The sequence below is a fragment of the Catharus ustulatus genome, chromosome Z (genome assembly GCF_009819885.2).
Source record: "Catharus ustulatus isolate bCatUst1 chromosome Z, bCatUst1.pri.v2, whole genome shotgun sequence".
NCBI classification, from domain to species: domain Eukaryota; kingdom Metazoa; phylum Chordata; class Aves; order Passeriformes; family Turdidae; genus Catharus; species Catharus ustulatus.
Genome location: NC_046262.2, coordinates 17,547,036 through 17,575,028, shown reverse-complemented (window position 1 = coordinate 17,575,028; position 27,993 = coordinate 17,547,036). Strand labels below are relative to the sequence as shown.

The 27,993-nt window shown below is 40.9% G+C and overlaps 1 protein-coding gene across 4 annotated transcripts; it reads right to left on the bottom strand.

Annotated features, from left to right (window-relative positions):
* DDX4 (DEAD-box helicase 4) lies at window positions 1-25,795 on the bottom strand. Of its 4 annotated transcripts, none has more exons than XM_033086370.1 (22): window positions 25,714-25,795; window positions 25,388-25,467; window positions 24,823-24,886; window positions 24,456-24,530; window positions 22,907-22,972; window positions 22,638-22,718; window positions 22,358-22,429; window positions 22,090-22,170; window positions 18,538-18,618; window positions 17,913-17,978; window positions 17,644-17,724; window positions 17,234-17,314; window positions 15,584-15,726; window positions 14,398-14,550; window positions 12,883-13,037; window positions 9,413-9,542; window positions 8,247-8,413; window positions 4,185-4,330; window positions 3,271-3,370; window positions 2,384-2,654; window positions 2,144-2,224; window positions 1-309 (listed from the first exon to the last, which is right to left on the bottom strand). In XM_033086370.1, exons 2-22 carry the CDS (start codon window positions 25,448-25,450, stop codon window positions 229-231), a joined length of 2,238 nt encoding a protein of 745 aa, XP_032942261.1. In that variant the 5' UTR covers window positions 25,451-25,467; window positions 25,714-25,795; the 3' UTR covers window positions 1-228. The 4 variants fall into 4 exon arrangements, with proteins under 4 accessions (XP_032942261.1, XP_032942263.1, XP_032942262.1 ...); XM_033086372.1 differs by having other exon boundaries at window positions 22,364-22,429; XM_033086371.1 differs by having other exon boundaries at window positions 25,388-25,470; window positions 25,714-25,732.
* Window positions 25,796-27,993: the final 2,198 nt, after the last annotated feature.

The window sequence follows — 27,993 nt, the reverse complement described above, 5'->3', positions numbered from 1 at the left end:
TGCACTTCTCAAACTTTTATTAACTGCTTATGAGCTGTTTAACAGATCCTTGTATCATCCTAACACAAGATTTAAACTTTTAACTGACATGTTACAAAAAAAGGAACGAAGTTTAGGCAAACCCTTACATAAAGCTCCTTCCCAAATGAGGTCTTCACAAGATTATCTTCTCATGCAACATTTCACTTACAGCACAACAGAATATCAACTAGTTTGGTATAAAGGAGTTCAATCCCATGACTCAATTTCTCTTGCAGAACACCCCATTTTTACTGCTCCTGCATTCACTTTGCCTCTGCCTCTGCAATTCTAGGAAACAAAACAGGTGTTAGATTAGAATTATTAACATGTCAATTATTTAATTGTAAGTCACCACAAAATAATTTTAGCTTTCTGCATGCATCTATCTCAGCATAATAATTAACCTCCTATTGTCTTAGCTTGCAATGCAGGATATGACAAAAAGTACATATTCTATCATCTGTTGAAACCAGGTGGGACAGTGATCCTTATCTCCATGAGACATATTATCTGCTAATGGGCCATCTGTTAAAACCAAGTGGGGTAGTCATCCTTATATTTTCCACAACCCATCCTTCCTCCAGGAAGGTATCGTCTGCTAATGGGCCACTGAGTCTCACTGCATGACTCATAAAATTACATAATCCCATTGGGAGATGCCTCAGCCAGGGAGAGGAGCCAAGCCTTTCCTACCTAGATAAAAACTGAGATTTGAAATGCCAAAGCAGTCTTTTTTCCACTGGATTCCAGAGGAAAACTGGTCCTTTCCATATCTTCACTGGACCTTTGGAGGGAAACTGCACCTTCTGCAGGAGCACTGCTTCAAATGAACCACATCTGTCACTGCAGAAGGATGCATCCACCATTTAAGCAGACTGCTACCACCACCCTGTCTGATGGGTTGTCAGGTTGTGACCGACTCTGTCCATGTTTTGGGTTTGCTCTTTGTAATGCTGTATTTCTAGTAAAGAACTGTTATTCCTATTTCTGATATCTTCGCCTGAAAGCCCCTTGATTTCAAAATAATAATAATTTGGAGGGAGGGGGTTTATATTCTCAGTTTCAAACAGAGGCTCCTGCTTTTCTTAGCAGAGACCTGTCCTCCAAACCAAGATACCTATATACAAGGTTTTTTGACCCTAGTGTGAAATTACTGCAGTTTAATCAACCTCGATTTTATCATGTGTGGGATATTTATCACACTTCCCACAGTTCATACCCTAACTTCTTTTCTTACCCAACACAAATCAGTTCACACAGTTGTGGGGAAAAAACCTTCTTTCTCCACTACATACTTAAGAATGACTGCACTTCCTTCGCAGGTAAATTTTTCCTTTGGAAAAAGAATAAAAGCTCAGTAATCTCTAAGACTGCCTCAAAATAATCATCTAAGAGCCTCCAAGGGATTTCTCTTTCAAATTCGTAATTTGATTATCAAATGGCCTTTTCATGAAAAATTGGGCTGATTACAAATGAAGAGTTTGTCAGACTGACACAAGGAGGTCTCATAATAATTAAAACCTCACGACCTACAACTCAAAAGAGCTGGTGCACTGTATGCATGTGATATCAAGGGCAGCATTCCCAGTGAAAGCAAACAGATTTCACACAAAAAAAATTCTATTCTGGACAAAGAGTCACAATCAGATTTGGTAACTCAGAGGTTGTAAAGGGCAAGGATAGACTTGGACCTAGAAATGATGGATTTAACGAAATGCTGAGGGACACTACACAAAGGTTTTTCAGTCAAATGAGTTGCTTGACTGGGTGATTTGTAACAAGCAGTAACTGTACAATCAGCAACTATCTGCTCCCATCTTACATGTGCAGCAATGTCTGAACTATAGTTCTTGTGTATGTTTGCATGAATGTTTCCTTGCAGAGGAATTCTGACTTCACAGACCAAGACTATAGCAGCTAGTAAGGGGCCACACTGTAAGAGTAACTTGTCTGAAATTGTTTTCAGCAATAATGAATTCTTTGAAGATGCACAACTAAGAAAAGGGACACAATTACAATCAGAGTAGTTTCAGTGGCATTATTCTGGATATAGCACTAAAGATAGTTTTAAACTGAGACAAAGTTCTAATAGCCAGGGCTTTCAGTTAATTTCTAGACCTACCTTTTGGGTATTTACTGGCAGTCGTCCTCCTTCAGACTCAAAAGCAACTTCTGTCAACCAAAGAGGAACTTCCTGTTGAGCCTATGCAATTAGGAAAATAATTTCAGAAACTCTGACTACTTTACCAATTCAGATTAAGAGTTCCATCATAACTGCACCAAAAATGTCACAGGTGCTCAGTACATTCAAGTGAAATCTTAAAGAACAGAAGAAGTTAAAACACTAAGCTTTGAAACTTACATCAGAAAGCACTTTAATTAGAGGTTGTGCAAGATGACCATCTGAATTGTTATCAAAGAAGCCAACTGCTTTCCCTGTATTTCCACAACGACCAGTTCGCCCAATTCGGTGTACATACTCTTCAATGGTGGAAGGAAGATCAAAATTAATAACATGCTGAACGCTTTCAATGTCCAGACCTCTTGCTGCCACTGATGTTGCCACAAGAACTGGACATTTTCCAGAACGAAAATCCCGAAGAGCCATTTCTCGCTCTCTCTGTTCTCTATCTCTGTAAATAAAGCAAGGATTAGAATGGATGTCTCTAACATCTACAGTATTATTTGAGATACAACTTAGATGCCATGTTTCATGGAAAGAAGCTCTTGGGGGTGGAAAATGGATACAGAACAAAAAAGTACCCAAACAAACTCATACACTGCCCAGTTTAGGTTTTCTGAATTTTTAACTGAGGAGCAGCAAGACAGAGTAGCTGTTTAAATTTAAGTCTCTAGAGAAATTGAGGGGTTTTTTAAAAGAACTGGAGATCAATTATGCATTACTGTACTTCAATTCACAGTATAATAATTCTACATAAATGTTTTAAGAACCTCCTCCCACACAATGGGGCTGCGAGTTAGCAATTCAGGCTTGCCACGCTTGGAAGGTCAGATCTTCTCAAAAGATGCGTGGCTTTCATGTACCTACAAATTCAACAGCCACAGGATATATGCAAACATCCTGCATCTGCATACTAAGACCATTTTATTTAGCCTTTCTTTCAAGCTTGATATTCCGGTGTCTGTCAGAACACATGGCAAGCTAAATTTCACATATATGGCCAAATTTGAGTTCTTAATAAAAGCTTCTTAAAAAACACAGGTGACTTTCACTTTAAAAATACTTACCCATGGATACTAGTGGCTGGTATGTTTTCTTGACAAAGAAAGCATGCAATGAAGTCTGCTTTCTTCTTTGTGTCCACAAAGACCAGGGTTCGTTCATTACCTGTGTTGAACAGAAGTTTAAAGCTACTGCAGTTTGAAACATGACACATTTTCGCTATTTAGAGTAGCACTTACCTATATTAACACCTTATACAGGCACACATTTTGTATAAAGTCTTTAAACTCTGACTGTAATTTCTTACGTACTCTGAGCTTCTTAAATTCAATCCAGCAACTTCTGTATCAATACTGAGTGAAGATACATAGATTTTTCCTCAGTAAAAGGAGGAAACAAACATTGTTCCCAGTGACAGGCATGCATTCCCTTTCTTTAGCATGTGGCTCAAAGCAGCACACTATCCTGAGCACTGCACAGCAAGATTTCATCATTTTTTAATTCCAAACTCACATTCAGTCTTCAGCATTAAAACTCAGGACATACAGAGCAAATATGGAAAAATCCCAGACACTAACAAAATACAGGCCCATACATTCACACAAAAATATTAATACATCTGCGATCTTGTAAATAAACCTGTAAACTGACCATCCATATAAAGTACAAAGTCACCCAGGAAGGTTATCTGTTAGTACTTTATAGAGATGAATCACTGACAAATACTGGGCATTAGATCAGATTCAATGACTCTTACAAGTCACTTCCAACCCAAACTATCCTATGACTCTATGAAATACCCCTACACAAATATGCCTAAAAACCTGCAGCTCCCCCAGGTTCTGCTTTAAGCCTCATTCAAGAATCTTGGAAAGCATGTTAACACACAAAATCATACATCCATGACCTCTTTAAACACAAGTTTAAAAACAAGCAATTTTTACTTTCCTGGTGAAAAACTGGCATTAAATAAAGTTACCTATGCTGTGTAGAATTTCTATCAGTTTATCCCTCTTTAAATACTGAGAAACTTGAAGAATATTTTGCTGAACGTCACTGCATGCTCCACCCACATGTCCAACAACAACAAACAAAAAATCAGTTTTCAAAAATTCACCAGCTAGCCTGAAAAAGACAAAATTGAGCAATACAAAACATATTATGTAATTATTTGTTTTAAAAGCACATCTTTTTATTTATGATTAAGCAACACCTAAAAAAATATTTTTATCCTCCATTTTGCGAGGAATGATAGAAGTAGTCTCGTATACATTTTCTAAAATGCCAGAAGAGTCTGCATAGTTTGGGTCCAGCATACAAACCACATCCTGGGCTGCATTAAGTGTGACCAGCAGGTCAATACAACTGGGCACCTTCAGCATAAGACAGACATGTCAGAGAAGATCCAGAGAGGTCACAGAGATGATCAGAAGGCTGGAGGCCCCCTCCTCAGAAGACAAGCTGAGAGAGTTGAGGAGTGCGGGTTACTAAGCCTGGAAGCACCTTAACTGCAGCCTCCCAGTACCTAAGTGACGTTTATAAAAAAGTTAAGATAGAGATCTTCCACACAAGCTGATAGGACAGGACAAGTACAGGCAGGACAGAGAATGGATCCATTCTAGACCTGGAGGGAAAGACTTGGGGGGGCCTGGTGGATGAGAGGTTGGATATGACCCAGCAAGGTGAACTTGCAGTCCAGAAACCCAACTGTGCCCTGGGCTGCATCCCAAGCAGTGTGGCCAGCAAGGCAAGAGAGGGAATTTTGCCCCTCTGCTGTGGTATTTTGAGACCCCATCTGTGTTCAGCTCTGGGGTCCCTAGTATAAGAATGATGTAGGAAAGAGTTCATGCAGGCCACTAACTTAAAAAGAGAGCTGAAGAACTTCTCCTACAAAGACAAACTAGCAAGAAAGGGGCTGTTCAACCTGAGGAAGAGAAGGTTTCAGGGGTACCCTGGAGTAGCCTTCCAGGGTGAGCAGCTGTACGGTGCTTAGTTGTCAGCTGGGATTAAACCACAGCCATTTAGTAGAAGACATAAAGCTTCGAATGCTAAATTGAAGTTCTCCAGTCAACTAGAAAAACGGATGGTTCTCTCAGCATACATGTACAGAAAGCACTTGAAAAGTCTATGTAACAGCAAGAACAAGTTCAGGTATAAACCCAAATGTTATGTCAAAACTAAATTTAATTACAGTAATTTCACGACTATAAACCGCACCTGATTATAAGCCGCACGTCCAGGTGTCGGCAACTGTCTTGGGTTGCAATACTGAGTGTGCTAAAAGGTATCTATTCTATCACCATCTCTTGAGGGCAGGGGCAGTGATCCGTATACTCGTGGGAGATATTCTGCTAGCGGGCCATCCACTGAAACCAGATAGGGTATTGTTATCTTTTCACAACCCATCCTTCCTCCAGCCAGTCATTTTCTGCTAATGGCCCATTGAGTCCCACTGTGTGATTGATAAAATTACTGCATCCCATTGGAAGTTGCTCCAGCCAGGAGGAAGAGCCCAACATTTCTTACCAAGATAAAAACACGGGTTTTGGGACACTAAGGGAGCCCCTTTCTCCACTGTAATCCAGAGGAAAATCGGATTTCTCCACATCACCACTGGACCTTTAGAGGGAAACTGCACCTTCTACAGGAGCACTGCTCCAACTGAATCACATCTGTCACTGCAGGAGGATGCAGCCACCATTTAATGGGACTGCTACCAACACCCTGCCTGACGGGGTGTCAGGTTGTACTCTGACTTTGTCAGGGCTTGGGGTTTGTTTCTTTGTAGTACTGTATTTCTATTTTAATTTCCCTAGAAAAGAACTGTTATTCCTAATTCCCATATCTTTGCCTGAAAGCCCCTTGATTTCAAAATTATAATAATTTGGAGGGAGGGGGTTTACATTCACCATTTCAAAGAGAAGCTCCTGCCTTTCTCAGCAGACACCTGTCCTCCAAACTAAAACAGCAACTTTTTGTTCTTTGTCCGTATATAAACCGCACCCAATTATAAGCCGCACTTTGGGTTTGGACCAAAATTTTAGTCAAAATGGTGCAGCTTATAATAATGAAATTACTGTACTTCACTGAACAGGAGTGCAGTATGATCTCAACCCAAAAGGTCTAAAGAAAGTACCTTTGTGTCCAATACTACCAAAATAGAATAAAGTTTAAAGCTCTCCTGACAGCAGAATATGGGGAAATCATTAGTTTTCCTGACTTCAGCACCAGAAAAGCATTAAATTCAGGAATGAACTGACTCTAGTAAAGAAGGGTTTTCATACTCGAAAATGTGAATGTCCCCTTTAGACATTTCAGTTTCAAAAAGTTACAAGAACAACAGTCACAAAAGAAAGCTGCACCAGGAGAGGCTTAGACTGGCTGTTAGGAAAAAAATCTTCACTGAAAAGTTTTCAAGCATTGGACCAGGATGACCAGAAAAGAAGTGGAATCACCACCCCAGGAGGTACTTACTTAAAAGACATGCATTTGTGGTACTTGGAGCACTGGTTTAGTGGTTCACTTGCTGGTGCTGGGTTAATGGTTAGACTTAATCAGCTTAAGGGTCTTTTCCTACCTAAATGTTTCTAGAACTCTAATGTTATTATGCACTTCCAAACCATGATCCAAGCACTCAGGTTCTCAAGTCTTCTGCAAATTCTGCAGGATTCACAGCAGAAAGATAGATCTGTTGGTGATTTTTCATGAAACAGAAGCAAACAGCAAACATCCTTAACAGTTTCAGTTACTTCCTTTCAGATGCCGGTTAGTTAGTACTCTCAATTCCCAGTATGCAAAAAAAAATACCCAGCAAAAGCATGAGCAAAACTACAATGATAAAACAGATTTAAAGAGGTCCAGATTCTTCTTTCAAACTAAAAACCTGAGCAAATCACAGCACACTACGTATCTCAGAGGAAGATACACATGCCTGGTCTTTTTCAGGATACACTGAGAAAAGAGAACACATTCCTGCAGAAAGAGGTAAACATATGGAATGAACACAAACTTGTGTATAGTATCATCTGAATTGCTTGACTGCCAACTGCGCAAACAAGGTCATTTTTAGTTCACTGCAAGAGTATTTTTCCATACGAAGAACCCTATGAAAAAAGTCCTGACAAGGAATCAAAGCCACAACAGGTGAGTCCTCCTTTAAGAAAGGTGATACATTTCCACGAATGGTTAGCACTGAAGGGGAGAAAGCACCCATTCCCCTCTTTCATTCAGGAGAGTCAACTACTGAAAAGTATTTTCTCCCTGCCTCAAAAAAGATCTTTTAGACTTTCTGAGACCAAATGAAGTTGTTAGGATTTGACTCACTGAACTACTAACACTTTAACAGTATCCCTACCAAAAAGTCATCAAAATTATTTGTACTGCTCCAACTGAAGTTTAGAGACTCTAACACACTGAGTATTTAGATACTGTTGTCTAGAAAAGCAGAAGAAATACTGCAAAGCTTCCATCTGCTTGCAGGGAATTAGTTGCTTTGTTCTGTTACTCAGCAACTATACTTAATATCTATCAAAGACTGTTCTCTTAAGTGACAGGAACTTTAAAGATAATGAGTAATGAATACTTAAGATGTACTGTGAACCCATTTGCAGAAGCTTTAAAACTACTGAAAACACCAATTGTCGACATAAGTAAGAACTGTGTATCATTAACATTAATAAATTGAGCAATAATTGTACATCTCATTAGGCAAAGATGGTGTTATCAGCAACATCATTGGTTTTGAGCTTGCAAAGATGTGGTGGAGGAGGAGGAACAAGAAAAAAAGGAGGAACATGAGGACTTCTCAGAAGTGGAATTTAAAAGCCTTCAGGTAACTTGCTAAATTGCTTAGGAGTCCCCACCTGAATTAAGCAGTTAAAGCTTTAGAGTCCCTGCTTAAATTAAGCAATGAATAATATTAACATCATAGCTCTCAGTACTTTTGAGCTTTTAGAAATAAGAAGTGTTCTAAACTCTTCAGATATTTAGTTCTATACAAGTACATCTTCAGATACATTTCTATTTTTATTCTACTACTCACCTCTGAACTTCTTCAGGAAAAGTAGCACTGAACATCAGTGTTTGGCGTTTATCTTTTTGTGGCATGTCTGGGAAAGATACCAGCTTCTTCATATCTGCACCAAAACCCATATCAAGCATGCGGTCTGCTTCATCTAGCACCAAGTATTTCACGTTATGCAAACCAATCTGCAAGTATTTAGGTCAAAGAAAAACACTAATGGTTCACTGACAGTATGCACTAAAAAATACCCTAATTGCCAACCATCTTTTACTTATTTCTTTCAAACTAATAAAAAGTGAAAGTATTATGATTTGTTTACACCTCAACCTCTACTTAGCCTTTTAATCTGCACAAATTCACACCACCATTGCTCAGCCAAGTTCTGAAGCGCTATGTAAATGCACAGAGTTTGGAGACCAACTATGATTCAAATCATCTAATTTGGAACTATGCTTGAGTATTAGAAAGGTCCTCTCATAACCCTCAAGCATTTTCAAAAAAACTTTTTTCCTGAAGAAAAAATGTTAGAGAGCATTATTAAGAATATTCCAATTTCACCACTGCTGACCAAGACAATAACTTTTGACTGAAAGCCTGAAAGCAAAAAAATGATCTCCCATTTACTACTGTTTTTCTAAACTTCATTTGTTCAATGAATATCACTGAGTCACCACTCTAACATGTAAAAATTTCAGTATGAATTTATAATGACTAGGGAAAATAAAAATTCAAATACAGTACTATACAACCTGGAGGGTTTTTTTTAATCAGTATGAAATTATAGTGTCAGACAGATGAAAAGACACTGTAGCAAAACAAACAGGATATCCAGTGAAGATCTACTATGGAACATGGCACAAGAACTTAGTGAAAGTGTTCCAGGTATTTAAGCTATAAAATTTTGTAGCCAGGACCACTGCACCACTTTGATCTAGACTCTTATTACCAGCTGTCTCTGAAACAAACTGAGAAATCTAGACTCAAGCTATTCCTTCAAAAACCCCATGGAATTTAGACAGTCTAAGAAAACCTCACTTGTATTTCAGTGCTTGTACAAAGGCAGCACACCGATAGAGCCACTGAAAACCAATCTCTGTTTCTACTAATTTTAAATAATGCACAATAGTGCCTTATCTTTTAGGTAAGAGTACTTAGGGAATTCACATGAAGTGTTAAGATCTTACCTTTCCTCTTTCAATGATGTCTAGAAGCCTCCCTGGAGTGGCACACAATATATTACAGCCTTGCTTTACCTGACGAATTGAATAGTCTGTTTGTGTACCTCCGTAGATCACAACAGGCCTTATGCAAGTTCTATTATGTAGAAAAAGGTTTGCATTAATTATGTAAGTTTCATGAAAGGTCATTTTAAAAAATCAGATCTACCATAAATCAGTTTAAGAGTGGTTTAACTCCTTCAGCATACACCTCGGTCCAAAAACAGTGCTCAAAACCAGAAACTCACTCAAAGTAAACTTGAAAATTCCCCCTGACACTACATAACAGAGGCTGCCCAAGCGGCTTGCTAAGAACAAACACCTGATTTCTCCTTCCTTCTCCCCTCTCTTCAACTGAGACCTACTAGCAGTAACAGACATATTTAAGACTTTGATCCCTTTTATACAGCATCCTCAGAAAAAGCGCAGTCACCACTCATGCAGACCTTAAAAGAACAAAACAATAAATACACACATGGTATCTTTTAAAGTAGCTAATCACATTGGCCATACAGTGCCTGACACAGCAAATCCACTCAAAGACTATACTAAGTATTCTTCGCACCAAGCCTTCCAGTTACATCTGCCAAGCAGAGCTACATCAGACACTCTCCTGTAGAAAACCACTTCTCTAAGCAAGAACTACCTTATGCAGCTCTGAATCATGTTTACAAGCTCATGTTTATAACCTTCTGCTGAGATCTTTACATGCATGCAATGAGTATTTTCACACCCAAATTCAAATAGTCTTTTATTGAAGACACTAATTCAGCTTCACATGCAACAATGGTGATCAGATAAACTTGGTAATTTTTTACCAAAGTTAATCAAAACTTTTCAGAAAGCTTTATTCAAGAATAGAAATTCCCTCTGGAATCCTACAATTTCAGTATTTATCCACTATCAGTATACATACATATTTCATATTCCTATTTGTAAATTAAATCAAAGTGCCTAGCATCATAAATCTCAACTGATCAATATGCATGCTCTTCTTTAGATACTACAGATTCACATTCTGATACTGTTTAAGTCATTGTCATTTTACTACAGGCCAGCTGTAAGAGAAACTTTCTAGATTCACATGCTATTATGGTGAAATCATCTGTATCTAGTTAAAAATAGCATAATGAACAGAATCAGCTACAAAGTTATAACCATTTTAGAGATTAAAAAGCTGTTCTTAGTAATATATTTAGTAAGTAGATATGCAAACATGATCTTTCTTTCTGAAGACAGTGAGCCTTCAACTGTAAGTTTGCTTGAACAAAGGCAAGTATGATTTATCTCAGCAGATTCTACAACAATGTTCTTCATTTCACCTCCAAACAGTAACAAACTGTTACATATAACAGAGTTCACTGTCTTCTGTACACTGGTGAAACCTATTACTTAGTAAAAAAATTAATGACAAATCAAGTATAAACATGTACTCTCACACAACATTCAAGGACTTAGTGAGAAGTTTAAATCTCTTGTTCTGTTTTGAAAGCTCAGAGTTTCTTTGAGCTGTGACATGTCTGTCTAAGACCAGAAACACAGGTAAGAGTACAGTAATTTCACGATTATAAGCCGCACCGAGTATAAGCCGCACTTCTGGGTTTCAGCAACTTTTCGTTATTTGTCCATATATAAGCTGCACCTGATTATAAGCCGCACGTTACAATACTGAGTGTGCTAAAAGGTATCTATTCTATCACCATCTCTTGAGGGCAGGGGCAGTGATCCGTATACTCGTGGGAGATATTCTGCTAGCGGGCCATCCATTGAAACCAGGCAGGGCATTGTTCTTTATCTTTTCACACCCCATCCTTCCTCCAGCCAGTCATTTTCTGCTAATGGCCCATTGAGTCCCACTGTGTGACTGATAAAATTACTTCATCCCATTGGAAGTTGCTCCAGCCAGGAGGAAGAGCCCAACATTTCTTACCAAGATAAAAACACAGGTTTTGGGACACTAAGGGAGCCCCTTTCTCCACTGGAATCCAGAGGAAAACCAGATTTCTCCACATCACCACTGGACCTTTAGAGGGAAACTGCACCTTCTACAGGAGCACTGCTTCAACTGAATCACATCTGTCACTGCAGGAAGATGCAGCCACCATTTAATGGGACTGCTACCAACACCCTGCCTGACAGAGTGTCAGGTTGTACTCTGACTTTGTCAGGGTTTGGAGTTTGTTTCTTTGTAGTACTGTATTTCTATTTTAATTTCCCTAGAAAAGAACTGTTATTCCTAATTCCCATATCTTTGCCTGAAAGCCCCTTGATTTCAAAATTATAATAATTTGGAGGGAGGGGGTTTACATTCTCCATTTCAAAGAGAGGCTCCTGCCTTTCTCAGCAGACACCTGTCCTCCAAACTAAAACAGCAACTTTTTGTTCTTTGTCTGTATATAAACCACACCTGATTATAAGCCGCACTTTGGGTTTGGACCAAAATTTCAGTCAAAATGGTGTGGCTTATAATCGTGAAATTACTGTAATTAGAAACCATCACTGTACATTAACTAAAACCTGGAACGCTCATCTCCATTTTGCCAAGATGAAAGCAATGCAAGTAAAATAACGCAAGACAAGCTAGTTAAGTAATGTATAGTAAATACATCTAGTGCAAGTAGCTCAGTGTGCATCTGCAGTGCAAACTGCAGACTGACGTCAGAGCGGCAAGAAATGGCTGGAGCGCAGGCAAAAGACCATGAACTGTTGCTGGTCCTTTGCTTAACAAAGGGCATAAGGACCTGCATCACTAGCCAGGTCACCTGACACACTCTGCAGGAGCAAAAGACCTCAAAATGATTAGGTACATAAACTGTGAGCATATAAAAGCCCAGTGATTCCATTGTTCAGGAGACATCCTGCTTTAACTGTTACATATGGCCGCAAAACAATGAAATTACTAGAAGAAAGAGATCTGAGATTCTGCTATAGGAAACCTGAAGTCGAGTCAGTGAGGAAACCTCATCTGACTCCGAGTGATGTGTGTAGGAAGTCAAGCAGGGCAGCCAGCAGCTCACTAGAGCCACCTGCTGCAAAGGGACTTTGGTCCCAGCAGTTGAAATTCCTGGTGGTGTTCAGAGTGATTGCGGAAGTGACTCCTGGATAGTCAGACAGGAAAATCTTCTTAACACATCTTTGAAGACATTTCACTTTTGTCACCAGTAGTAAGGTGAATACTTACCTCCACTTCAAGCTAGATTAAGCCTTTCAATGCACCCACTCACTCATCCCAATATCAGAAAGATGAGGTACCTAAATCCCTAGTCATATAGGAAGAAACCTACTAACCAGTACTTTAATCTGAATTTATTATAATCTAAACTCAAGCATTTGTAATTTGATTGGCACAAAAAACTTTGCATGTGTTTATGAAAAAAAGAGCACTGCTGATTCAAGCAAAGTAGTCATCAATACCAGGCAACAGTGCAAAAGCTTACCCATATACAAATTTTCTTGCTTCTAGGAAGATCTGATTTATCAGTTCTCTAGTTGGGGCAGTAATAATACATTCCGGTTCTTGCCGTTCTTTAAAGCTACTGGCAGTTACACCATCCCTCATCATTTGGGCCACAACTGGTACGAGAAAGGCTGCCTGGGGGGAAAAAAGCCACAGCAGTATTTGGGCTGTTTAAGTCTTAAAAGCTTTCATTAGTCTTAATAAAATTTGTGTATCAATCTTAAAAGCTTGAATGATAATGTACACAATGATCAAGGACATCAGACTGCAAAAGCATTAACCTGAATGCACAACAGAACATATAAACTTATTTCTCCTCGTTAACCAGCACGAACGTACCTCTCTGGATCTTAACAGTCTAGTGACACAGAAATACAATCACACAGTGGCTAACTTTCCATACCATTCCATACACTGATGACATGCCCTGGAAATTAAGTAACCCAAGACCAAAACCATCCTTAATATGTATGTGAAAGCCACAGGTTAACATCAGCACGTCTGTACAGTAATCACGTACTAATAAGTCTCCAGCCTACTAGAACGGAGGATCAGTTTGCAACACAGCCGCACCAAACCAGCACCTTACTTCCACATAAGACCAGATACCCACAAACCTGCATCTGTACAGCAGTACCAAAAAGCATTCAGAATATTAGAGCACAGGTTCTGGATGTTTCCCCTTCTGCAAATAGAAGGGGTCTTTCAAAAGCAGTAACTAGTAAGCTACATTAAAACAAAACTAGGATTCCACACTAAACTGAACAGCTAAATGTACCCTTTGTAACCAAACACTCCCATCCACCAGCTGCCAGTGGTAAGGTTTGGGCACATTAGACAGTTTAAAAGATTAAGACAATTTTCAATTTAGTATCAACTTTCAACACTGTTCCTCAATTAAAAGCAAATCACCTAAAACCAAGACTGGTGCAGATCAGACTTCATCAAAGCAACTATGACAAACCTGCAAAACACAGTTACAAACACTCTGGCTTAAGTTTGAAAAAATAAAACACACACAAAACTCATACAGAGACAACAGAAAAAGAAAGCAAGAAAATCAAAAAACCAAAACCACAAAACCAAAAACAACTCACCAAAAATAACTGCCAACAAACAAACATAAACACCTAAATAAAAAATCCCCACTAAATATAAGACAAAACCCCACACAACACAGAAGTCCCTACTTTCCACTGCTGAGTCCTGTCATCAACAGTTTCTAGGTCTGCCTGCCTATACTTCTGAATCCACAGCTGTATCTCTGAAGGTTGGCCTGCTGTATCAAGAAACCAGTTTACAGGAAAAAAGAATAAAGCCCAAAATGTGACAACCCTATCATCATTCATATCTGTGCCTGATACCTGCCACTGCTGTGCAAGTGAAACTACTGGACAACTAGCAGCCAAGCACATGACGTGTAAGAGTGAGGCACCTCCCTGAAAGCTCATGGTCACACACTTTCAGTAGAATAAATACTGCACAAAATGCTTACAGTTTTTCCTGATCCTGTCTGAGCACATGCCATTAAATCCCGTCCTGCCAGTATAATAGGAATGCTGTACTTCTGCACTGGAGTAGGTTTAGAGTATCCAGCTTTAGCCATGTTCACAGTTAAAGTATGACACATGTTAGTATCAGCAAAACTCTGTAAGAGAAACAATTATTAACAGTTATTACACAATCACAGAAAGTACAAGTTTAAAATCCAAAATGCTTATTGTAGGGCACAGCCATCCAAATACTTTAACTTTAGAGGTAGTCTCACCAGTTATTTAGGTTGCCAAGGCTCCCAAAGGTAAAAGCCCCAAAGGTCTCTAAAACATGCTCTTAACATTGTGTGCAAGACAGTGAACACTTTGAACCCTTTCAGCTGGTCTTACTAGTTTTAAGAGAAAATTGCTCGGAAGCCATCTGGATTCAAGCAAGAAAACTCACATAGTTTGCTATGAAAACAAACTCTTCAGTTTCACTTCATGTAGGACCTATACATGGTCTCTGTGGCTAAAACCAGTAAGGGTAGTTAAAACAACATTCCTAGCCAGGACCAAAAAGCAACACAGGTGACAAAAATCAGTTTGACTTCAGTGAGAACAGCTCTGTGTCTTCTCTTTCAACACAGGTACTACTAACCCCTCCGCACTTGACTCTCTTCATTCTTTTCCCTAAATAGAGCTTTTTTCTTTTTAAACACTGGCCACCCATTATAGATAAAAAACTAAGTTATATGTTAAACAATGAACTTCAACCTCAGAGAACGCGGCTAGAAATTACCTTAAAACACTCCTCTGTCCAAATGAGTACTATCCCAACAGGTGCTCATTTCAGCTTTTGAAGATTCCCCAATAATTTACTTCAGTAAGGTAACTATACCAGCCTGCCCAGAAACTGCTGCAAAGCCCTCTTTCTTTCAATATCTAAAATGGTATTCTTTCACAATTTAATGATTATTCTTCCTATATTACACAGTATTACTTTCTCTGGACGATTTATGTAGTTTGTTAGTTACTGTGAATTCAAATTTTTATCTTTTAAATGGGGAGCATCTCCTTCCAACATCACACTATCTGCAAGATTCAGTATTTTTAATTAGCATTTTCATTAGTTGCAAATATTGAACCCATCACACACCGTTGTCAATCATGCTTCACATAAACGTCGAGAAAAATCAGTTCACTAACCATTAATGCTGCTGGCGGGTCTAGCCCTGATACTTCAACAATGTTTTCATCATACTTGTCAAAATTAATTCCTGTCTGATAACGTGCAAAGATGGCTTGTTCATCATCAGGTGGAGGAGGGGGCACATAAGTCACCTTTGGACCTTAAGAACATAACAACTTAAGTTCACAAACAATATAAACAGAAGGTAAAATAAAACTATTTTAAGTATGAAGCTATAGAAGTTAAGTTTAGTAAGATGTCACCTAGATCTTCCTCCATTTTTCAGGAAGGTACAGAATTCCACACATTCATTCTATCAGAATTTAATTTTACACTACAAGACCTAAAATTTACCTCCATATGAAGTCAGACTTGTAAAACATTAATGTCTCACATTTACTCAAGGACCCCACTTTCAAGAAGTACTCTCAAAAAATAAATTAGGCTCTTCTTTATCATCCAGACACATGCTCTTATAACACAAGGAAGGACATGCTTCCTATGCAACAAATTACTCTTTCTGAAGAATTCTCTTTCCACAGATGCAACTGTTGCATATCAGTATCCAGAACAGTTTTTAACACGCTAATACTTTACACTATAGTAATGAAAAAGGAATTACTGTTCTGTGTTAAGGATGAAGTTATGTCCGCTATAAGCATGCTGCTTCTAAAAAGACTTAAATTCCTAAAAATCACTATTTGAACTAAAAATCTGAAAAAAATGAGTTGAACTGAGTCAAATAGAGGCAAATCAATTGCTCTTTAGATACTACGTATCACTTCTGAATATGTATACTGATCACTGGATCACAGAATGGTTTTGAGTTGGAAGGAACCTTCATCATCATCCATTTCAAACCCCCCATGACACAGGGTGGACATCTTCACTAGACCACATTGCTCAAAGCCAAACTGAATGTGGTCTTGAAGACTCCCAGGGATGAAGAATCCACAAGCTCTCTGGTCAACCTGTTCCAGCGCTTCAATGCAACTCATCCTCTGAGTAAAGGTCCATTTAGCCATCTTTTCTACAACAAAAGTTTTTTTATGAGTATCACACAGAATGTTCTTACGTGGATAATACCAGCGATCCACTGACCATTACAATGGTCTAATATCACTCCTAATCTGAATCATATATGCATCATATATGCAGCCAGGTATAGTAACATCAGTGGCAAAAGAGTAAGCAAGACAATGGGGGAAAAATTCCAAGCAGGAAACAAAAAGCCCCCAACATAAAGTTAAATCAGGACTAAGTGGCCTGTCAGAGCTATACACCTTACCTAGCATCACTGACAGTACAATATTTCCCCTTGCAGAGGGGAGAAGGATAAAAGTCTAGCTCAACTCTTTCAAAATTTAGCAAATTCTTTCAGGTATACTTTTAATTTGGAGGTTAGCCCCTCTGCTTCACTGTGCATTAACTGAACCAGCACCAACAAGACAAAGAAAAACAATTATATAACACAACAGCTTTGAAAATCCAGTAACTAAAATTCAAATGAGTTACAAACATGTATTTTACAGGCATACAACCAAGATACCAAGCATTTGCAGAAGGTTCTTAATAGGGAGAAAAATTAGTGACAATATTAGAATTAAGAAGGAACTGCTTTCTCATCAATCACCAATGAGGAAATCCCTACAGTTCACTCCTGCTACCTGCACCATCTACAAGTGTTCCTCCTTCTGTAGAACCAGGAGTTCCAGATTGCACTGTTTTCCTTTGCCCACCTTTAGTACCTGTAAGTAACACACATGTAGCACATTGAGGGTAGAAAATTAGTATAATGAAATACTACATTTGAAGCCAGTACTATCTACTCCAACGAATCTCCAGAGCAATAGTCCCAACAACTTCATTAACTCTGACCTATAATGTATTATACCCAGTAATACTTGTTTTTTAAAGAGACTATTCATTTTCCACAATGCAGCTGAAGAACAAGTAGCAAGAGCTCTCAGTTCTCTGTGGTAGTTCTCATGGAGCAAGCAAGTCTAGGAAGATCACCAAACATATGCTGTACAGACCACTCAGTATGAAAAACCCCAACCATTAAACTTACTCTCACCTTGTCCAAAGCCACCACGAAATCCTCTAAACCCTCTGGTTTGTGCAGTAGCACCATCAACAGCATTTCGTTCTTGAAAACCTGCAATAATGCAGCACAGCACACAATAACTCCACCTGCCCACTTCTGCACAAACCCATCATGTGCCTTTTACCTGGCTGAACAGAAGCCATTTCAAAGCTTTCACTCTTGACTGCTAGTTCTCAGGGAACAAGCAAAGCCAGAAACAATGACCAGTGTATGCTTCCATCATACAAACTTACACTGACCTTGTCCAAATCCTTTAAATCCCCTGTTTTGTGTAACAGCATCTTCTCCATTTCCCTCTTGAAAACCTGCAGTACAGCACAGCACACAGTCACTGAAATTTGCCTAATTTTGATGCCCAGGTCAAGCCCCGTACAGCTGCTAATTATTCTCCTCAATCCTTATTTTATTCATATAAAAAGTACAACATAGCAAAGTGATTTTCCTAAATATATGAAAAAATGAAGACAATAAATACTTTTTTTTGCCAGAAAGCATTCAGTTATTCTATCATACTATAAAAACAAAGAATCATCTGGTACAGACTGCTATCTGCATTATGGATGCCATTTATGTCTTCAATGAGTATTAGTATGATGCCTCTGTAACAATTACTAAAAATCATTATTTGAACCAAAAGTAGAGTCATACCAATTGTTCTTCTGAAAATGCATAGTAATGATAAAATAGTTTGGGTTGGAAGGGACCTTAAAGGTCACCTAGTTACAACCTCCCTGCTGTGGGCTGGGTTGCCACCCACTAGATCAGATTGCTCCAAGTCCCAATCAAGATAACAATCACCTACCTTGCCACAAATCACCAATGAGGAAATCTGCAGAGTTCATCACTGCTACTAAAAAGTCTCACCTGCATTATCCGCTAGAGATGCTCTTTCTCTAAAGCTGAGAGCTCCAGAGTGAGGCATACCCCTCTGTCCATCCTTAGGACCTGTAAGGGACAGTGTAGTGCATACACGGTATAAAACCACAGAAATCACAGAATCAACTAGGTTGGAAAAGATGTTTGAGATCATCAAGTTTAATCCATGACTGAACACAACCGCATCAACTAAACCATGGCACTGAGTGCTGAGTGCCACGTCCAGGCTCTTCCTGAACATATTCAAGGACAGCAACTCCACTACCTCCCTGGGCAGACCATTTCAATGCTTAACCACGCCTTTAGTGAAGAACTTTGTGATGTCCAGCCTAAATTTCCCCTGGTGCACCTTAAGACTATTTCCTTTCTCTGGTAGCCTGGAAAAACAGGCTGATCCCCACCTGGCTACAGCCTCCTTTCAGGCAGTTGTAGGGAGTGATAAGGTCTCCCCTAAGCCTCCTGTTCTCCAGGCTAAATATCCCCAGTTCCCTGTAGCACCAGTCTTGTTGCCTTCTTTGGACTTGCTCCAGAATCTCAAGGTATTTCCTAAACTGAGGGGCCCAGAACCGGACACAGCACTCAAGATCTAGTATGGGGGGACAATCACTGCCCTGGCCCTGCTGGCCCACTATTGCTGATCCAAACTAGGATGCCACTGGCCTTCTTGACCATACTGGTTCACGTTCAGCTGGCTGTCAATCAGTAACCTCAGGTCTCTTTCTGCCTGTCTGCAGTCCAACCATTTGGCCTCAGCCTGTAGCACCGCAGGGCATTGTTGTGACCCAAGGGCAGGACCCAGCACTCCGACTTGTTACACCTCGCATTACTGGATTCAGCCCATCAATCCAGCCTGAGTCCCTCTGCAGAGCCTGCCTGCACTCCAGCAGATCAGCACACACACCCAACTTAGTGTCATTTACAAATTTGATAATGGTAGACTTAATCCCCTCATACAGATCATCAGCAGAGATAATAAACAGGACTGGGTCAACCCAGACCCCTGAGGGACACCACAAGTGACTGGTCACCAACTGGATGCAGCACCATTCACAACTCTTGGCCCAGTTGTCCAGCCAGTTCTTAATCCAGTACGTAGTCCAAGCCTTCAAGCTTTTTCAGGCATATGCTATGGGTAATGGTGTCAAAGGCTTTGCTAAAGCCTATGTAGACAACATGCACAGCATTCCCCTCATTCACCAGGTGGGTCACTTGGTCATAAAAGAAGATCACATGGGTCAGGCAGGACATGCCCATCCAATATCCATGCAGGCTAGGTCTGAGCCCTTGGTCATACTGTACGCACCATGTGATCACACTAAGGATGACCTGTTCCATTATCTTGCTGGGCACCCAGATGCAACAAGAAGTCCATACACTCCAACAACCTCCTAACTGCATCTTCTCCAGTGTGCTGAGTTCCCAGTAGATTATTTGGTAGGTTAAAGTTTCCTACATGAAAAAGGGCTGGCGATCTTGAAACATCCTCCAGTTGCTTACAGGGTAATTCATCCATCTCTTCACCCTGGTTAGGTGGTAAGACACCCACCATAATGTCAGCCTTGTTGGCCCTTCGCTGATCCTTGACCTCAGGCACTCAATCTAAACATCATTAATCATGAGTTCTATAGCGTTGAGAGTCTCTCTAACATACATAGAGACCCCTCCACCTCTTCTCCCTAGCCTGTCCCTTCTGAGGAGCAAGTAGACATCCACTGCACCACTCCAGTCATGTGAGTCATCCCACCACACTGCCATGACAGCTACATCATAGTATTCCTTCTGTACAACAGCTTTAAGCTCCTCTCACCGCAGACTCTGATTTATCACCTTAGCCTCATCTCTGGAGAGCCTGGTTTCATACCCTTCCCCCTTCAAGCCTACTTTAAAGTCCTCTCAATCAGCCCTGCCAACTCTGGCCTAGAATCTTTGTGAGACAGAACCTACCTGACTCAAACACACCTGCTGCTGTGAAAACTGCCCCATGATCACAAAAACCAAAATTCACTGATGGCACCAGCCCTTAAGCCAGTTATTGATAGTATGGGTTCTCCTGCTCTTTTCATCATTCATCTCTGCTACTGAAGGAACTAAGCAGAACATCACCTGCGCTCCTATCCCATGAACCAAGTGACCCAGAGCCTTGAAGTCCTTTTAAATTGTGCTGGTGCCCTTCTTGTCATTCTCATCACTGCAAACTTGGAAAACCAGCAGTGGGTAATAATCAGAGGGCTGAACTGGGTCACGGAGTCTCCTGGTGATACCCTGTAATTGGGCCCCAGGGAGGCATCAGACTTTCCTGTGGGGTGTGTCCAGCCAATGTACAGGGCCCTCAATTGCCCACAGAAGGGAGTCACCTACAACAACCACCCTTCCTTTCTTCTGAATACCTGAGGCTGTGATCCATCTGACAGGATGAGCACCAAATGGAAGACTCACCAGATGAATTTGTTTAATATGATTAGCCCAGCCCTCTGGAACCAGGGTCTCATACCTATTCTGTAAGGGCACCTGGGAAGGCAGTGGGGGTTGGGACTGAATTTTTTTACCTCCCCAAGAAGGGACCTCTTTCCATTCCCTCCATTGTTAGGTCTCCTCCTCCTGCCTCATGGCAAGAGGGACAGGGCTCCTCTAACATCTGCTTAGCTTCTCTCACAGTTCAAAGGGTCTATTTCTCTTTTGCTTCCTCTAATACTCCTTAGCCTTTCCACCTCTTCTTTAAGCTCTGCCCCTAGACAGAGCAAATCACTCACCTGCTTACACCACAGCCAGGTTTTTTTTTTCCACCATCCTCTGGTACTAACACCAGGCTCAGACACTCCCTGCAGCCAGTGGCCTGGACACCAGCAGGTGTCCCTCTTGGGGGAGTTCTGTCTGGGTTAGCAAATGCTTGCTGGCAGCAGCAATGACTTAGAGGGACAATAAAATAAAATTTAAAAAAAAAAACCAGCCAAAATACCACACAAGCCATCTCTAGGATGATGGCAGTGCCACACCTTTGTGAACTGCAACAGGAACTGACAGGCAACAGTCCCTGTTGTGCCACACCCTCACTGCTCTGCCACGCCCATTTCCCCACTCCTGTTACTTGCAATGCCACACCCCGCTTTGCCCACTCCAGGTCACCAATGCTCCTAGAGCATTTTAAATCACGTGCAAATGGCCCAAACACTGCTCCTTGCTCACCTGAATGGATGTCATCGAGGGGGACCTGCTTGATCAGCTCTTCTAAATCACATGCACATTACTACTATGAAATACTACAACTAAAGCCAGCTATTTCCTTCACCATATCTGCAAAACACTACCAACAACTTCAGTAACTCTGACCTATAATACATTATGCTCAGTAATACTTGTTTTTAAAAGAAATCAATTATTTTCCACAACACAGCTGAAGACAGAACTAGTAGCAGGAGTTCTCAGTTCTCTGTGGTAGTTCTCAGGGAGAATGCAAATCCAGGAAAATCACCAAACATATGCTGTACCTATACAAACCACTCAGTATCAAAAAAAACCCCAAACCATCAGACTTACTCTCACCTTGTCCAAAGCCACCACAAAATCCTTTAAACCATCTGTTTTGTGTACCAGCACCATCTACAGCATTTCGTTCTTGAAAACCTGCAATACAGAAAGCACACAAAAACTCAATTTGCCTACATCTGCATGAGCCTTTTACCTGGCTGAAGAACAGAAGCCATTTCAAAGCTTTCACTCTTGACTGCTAGTTCTCAGGGAACGAGCAAAGCCAGAAAGAATGACCATTGTATGCTGCTATCATACAAACCAGTCAATACAACAAACTTACATTCACCTTGTCCAAATCCTTTAAACCCTCTGTTTTGTTTAACAGCATCTTCTCCATTTCCTTCCTGAAAACCTGCAGCACAACACAACACAAAATAAAGTAGCTTGCCGGTATAGACTATTGCCTGGAAATGCCACTTATCAGGGTGAAGAAGCCATTTCACTGTTTTCACCCTTCTAATGATAGTTCTCATGGAGCAAGCAAGTCTAGGAAGATCACCAAACATATGCTGTACAGACCACTCAGTATGAAAAACCCCAACCATTAAACTTACTCTCACCTTGTCCAAAGCCACCACGAAATCCTCTAAACCCTCTGGTTTGTGCAGCAGCACCATCAACAGCATTTCGTTCTTGAAAACCTGCAATAATGCAGCACAGCACACAATAACTCCACCTGCCCACTTCTGCACAAACCCATCATGTGCCTTTTACCTGGCTGAACAGAAGCCATTTCAAAGCTTTCACTCTTGACTGCTAGTTCTCAGGGAACAAGCAAAGCCAGAAACAATGACCAGTGTATGCTTCCATCATACAAACTTACACTGACCTTGTCCAAATCCTTTAAATCCCCTGTTTTGTGTAACAGCATCTTCTCCATTTCCCTCTTGAAAACCTGCAGTACAGCACAGCACACAGTCACTGAAATTTGCCTAAGTTTGATGTGCAGGTCAAGCCCCTAATTATTCTTCTCAGTCCTTGTTTAATAACTCCATAAGAAGTTCAACATATAACTGAGTGATTTGCCTAAACATACGAAAAAATGAAGACAGGAAGTACGGTTTGCCAAAAGGTCCAACAGAAAACAGTACTGCACTGCTTTAAAATTTCAAGAAGTAAATCTAACGTTGGGTCTCTAAGAATTTGACTTTACATGTGTACACGCTAATCAAGCCACTAACTTCAATTCAATTCTTCAGTATGGACACAGATCAATTCAGATTCTGGTTCGAGGGTAACTGACAGCAATTTTCTTAACTACTGGTACTACAGAATAAGGTGGCAATGCCAGTTACTGCCTGCTATGAAGTGAGGAATTGAAAATATGTCTTTCAGATCCATCAAGTTCTACTATCACTCAGAATTGCTTATTCAGTTAGCAGTGAGAAGTATGTAGCATAATTTTACTTCTAATCTCTTTCCTTACTGACTCTCCTGATGGGAAGAGAAGGGAAATGAATATGCACATGCATAAACAAGGTATTCCTCATTTTAGACTTAAGTTTCAGGTGCTGTCTAAGGTCCACACAATCAGCTTAGATCACAATTTACTCCTCAGTCCTTATTCTTCAAACAAATCTGTTCTGTTCTATCATATTGTAACAACAAAGACCAATATCTGGTACAGGATACCATGAAGTCCTCGTAGCACAGCATCTGTGGCTTCCTCTGAACCAAAGCCTGGTATGTGTACCAGCACAGTTTGGTTTTCCCACATCAGTTAGAGATATAAAAACTGTATCTTAAGGACTCCTATGCAAATGACAGTAACCTAAGTATCCATAAATAGAGCAGATCTTGTGAATTACTTCATAATTGCTGGAGAGTCTACAGCAAAACTGCTTGTCATCAGAGCCCTGCACCAAATAAGCCTAGCATTCACCTACCATAACAGGGTTCAACAAAAAGGATGCAGAAATGGTATGGAATTTTTTCAAAGAATAAACCATGCTGTGTTTGACTGGGGCACAGCCAATTTCCTTCACAGCACCTAGCACGGGACTGTGCTCTGGATTTGCTGGAAGCAGTACTGATAATACAGGGAGATGTTTTTAGTTAGTGCTGAGCAGTGCTCCCATTGAGTTAGGGTCTTTTCTGCTTCTCACCCCATCACACCAGCAAAGGGGGGTGAGGGAACATAAGACGAGATGGGACAAAGCCAGGAAAACTAATCCCATCCCATGTGGCATCACGCTCAGCATATAAATCCACAGAAAGAAGGAGGAAGAGAAGGGCATTTGGAGTTAGACTTCCCAAGCCATGACTGAACTCTACTTTCATGGAGCTGAACCTGCCTGCTGATCAGAAGTGGCAAATGACAAAATTTAACATATCATATACAACTCTCCATTAGAAATACAATCACTACTGGAAATTACCTTTGGCTGAAAAATTCCTTCCTCTACCAAAACTACTCACTGGTCGATGCTGTGAGTCCACAAATTCATCAGTACCTATAAAAGAAAGAATTAAGTTAAAATTCAAAGCTATATTTGACTCATTAGTAGTTGTATATTACTATATAATTGAAGTAAATAAGGAAGCATTGGAAAGTTTCCTTGTCGAAAAGCTTCCTTTGGAAGCAAAAGGAATGCCTACTCATTATGTTCTCTACATAATTTGATGCTGCTCCATGGGGTCCCATGAAAATGCCACAATAATATTGTATTTTCTTTTAATCTTGTACAATGCTCAAGGGATCAATTCTTCCAAACATCGGTTAAGTGAAAAGTGCCTTTCACATACCAAATGAGTCTACACTTTGACTGAAGACAGATGAAGGGTCATTTGGCTTCTCAAGGAAGGTAACCTGAAGATAGAAAAAAGGTACAACATCACGATGACTTTAGGTCTAAAAAAGTATATAAATACAAACACAGCTACAAAGTCATGCACTCGAAAGAAGTTGCCTTCTGTATCTTGTGAAATATAAACACTCATGCTCTTCTGTTTGCTTCAATTTATTGTGTTTCAGTATACTAAGTGGCATACTGTTTGCAGCTAAATGTTACCAAAAATCACATTATACACAGCTGACAAGTCAAGCCCACTTCAGCATACAACAATCACTAATATCTGAACAAAACAGCAGCAAATTGCTAGTACAGAGAAAAACTGCTCTCTTCAGGACCAGTGAACTCCTATGGCTGCCTACTATATTTCAAAAAAATCATGGGAACAGGGGACACCACTGCCCAGCAGACACTCAGGCTTCAGGGACATGGGTCGGAAAGAGGAACGGGAAAAGAAGCAAACATAATCTATCGCTGTAACTGCCCGCTCCCCCGCCCCCCCCGGCCCCCCTCAATACCTTCTCAAGGGATGGGAGTAACGCCTGGTCCCCTATCTCCGCATTCCAGTCTTCTTCAATCATGCTGTGCCCTGCCAGACCTGCTTGCAGGAGACAGAACACATCGGCACCCGCCTCCCGCCAGGCTCCGGACGGCACCGCGAAAGGAGAGAAAATGGCACCCCGCACCGAAACTCGTCGACACGGCGCGCCGCCGGCTACCTGCGGGGGTCGGGGGCTGAGCGCGCCCGCGCCGGGCGCTGCGCTGCTGGGGATGGAGGAGGTATGGGCCCACCCGCGGAAAAGCACCCCGCTTCCCTCAGGGCAGCGGGCAGCCACCTCCCTACCTCCTGCCCACCGACACCACACGGCGCCACGAAAGAAGATGGCGACTGCCGCCGACGGCCCCTAATATGGCCACACGTGCCGCTGCCGCCGCGTCACGTGTCGCGCCCGGTAGCCAATGGGCGTGCGGCCCCTCACGTGCGGCCGCTTCAGCGGGAGTGGGGCTCGGGGCTGCTCGGGGCTGCTCGGGGCTGCTCGGGGCTGCTCGGGGCTGCTCGGGGCTGCTCGGGGCTGCTCGGGGCTGCTCGGGGCTGCTCGGGGCTGCTCGGGGCTGCTCGGGGCTGCTCGGGGCTGCTCGGGGCTGCCCGGGCCGGGGGGGGCTGCTTCGCTGCGCACAGCTTTTCCAAGCACTGCTGTCATACCCAACGGGACATCTGCTTGTGCTGGAAGTTTAGGGGGAAAAAAAAAAAAAAAAGTCGTACTAAACAGGTTAACATATTTAAAAAACAACGAAACAAAATTACCCCCCCAGACAACTCGAACTTAAGAATGACAGCTCTTTCCCGCTGTTTCTGTTACATCAGACTTGGCAGAATAAGAAAGGTAGAAAGGTAGCTGAATTCCTGGCTCAGGACCTGACACTAGAGTGGAAGAGGACATGGATTGCACTCCTATCAGTTCAATTCATCATCTAAAATTAGTAGCAGCTAGTCTGGCACTCCCATCTTGGATTTCCAAGCTACCTACCAGTGCAGTCTCTGTCCTCTGTTCTTCTTTTCATGCTGCGAGATAACACACAAATGCTTATTCATAAAAACATTAAAGAATGTCCTGTGTCATTTCATAAACACAATAAAACGCGTTAAAACCCTCTCTACCATGTTCAACAGATATTCCTGGTCAGAAAAACAATTTGAAAAATTGTGTGTCTGTTCAAGAACTTTTATGCCTTCTGTCGCAAAGAGGTGACATCAGATTTGTATTTCTGAAGTGACCATTTGAATGTCTAGGAGGGGCTTTGAGCATCAAGGCAAATTTCCCCAGCAGCTGGAAATTTTAGAAAGCAGTGTTTGAACTAATGCTTTCTAATGCTTTTGTTATTTTCTGATTAGCTACCATCTGATAAAACTTAACCTTTGTAGCTGCTCATTGTTCAGGAGCATCAAGGCAGGACTCAGGTTAGAGTACAAAGTGGATAAGAGACAGAAACAACTTTTCTGTCTCACAATGAGGTTAAATTTGCACCACTTCATTTTATGTGCGTGTGTGTGTAGGATGTGTATAGTGCTGGGAGTTACCAGCTTTCAATAAGTATTCAGTCAGACACATAATGTTCAAGGATGAAGAATCTGCAGTGGGAGCACATCTGTGGGAAGTGTGTTAAGCTGGTCACAAGTTCCCAAAGCAGCATATGAAACTAGGAGGGAGGCTCATGAGTTAAGTTTCATCCACTGTGGTAACCATCCTACTTTTTGCCTAAACAAGGAAGCAGAATAAGATGCTTCATAAGCCAAAAGAGCTTCTGCTTGCATTGCACTGGAGCTCTGTTTTGAATGGCCATAAAGAAAAAAAGTAGTGTGTCTGCTCTGAGAAATTTTGTGGCAGATGTGCTATTCTGACACATCTAAGCCAAACTGAAAGCTTTCAAATTGTTCCTCCTACTTTCCATGAACAGGTTACTGTTCCCTCAGCTTTGCCAGTGTAACTTCGTGTTCATCACTCTGTACAGTTTAAGTTAATACTTTCTGTGGTAGATATGGAGAGCTACTATGAATGCAGTCATAATAGCAGATCTGTACTCCCTGGTGGGTGATCTCAGATAATTTTAACTACAATTAGATGTCACAGCCTCTAACTAGTAGATAGACTTGGAGGGTTATTTTCTTTCCTTATTCCTTTGATTCTTTTTACTCTTTGTAGAACACTCTCTACTGTCTCCAGATTACTTTCCACTACACTAGGAGAACCCAAACTATGAAATTTTGTGAATGTCAAAAAATTACATGGTAATGGTAACTAATTTCTTCAATTCAGAGGATACTTTGGAGACCTATTTCTTTATTCCTCCCTAAGGCTGCTAACAATTCAATGTAAACCATGGTGAAAGCATACAAGTTGTACAAGATGTTTACAGACTATCCTCGAGGCAATTTTACCCAACCAGCCCCACTCAAGCAGAGTAACCTAGAGCAAACCAGAACAAAGTATTATCCAATATATGCAAACAGCATTTTATGTAGTACATTCAAACACAATATGGAGTTGCAGCTAATCAGAAGAATATAGAGAAGTGTTTTACAAAACCTATAAGAATTCACCCCAAGTGTGAGTGCAACCCCTTA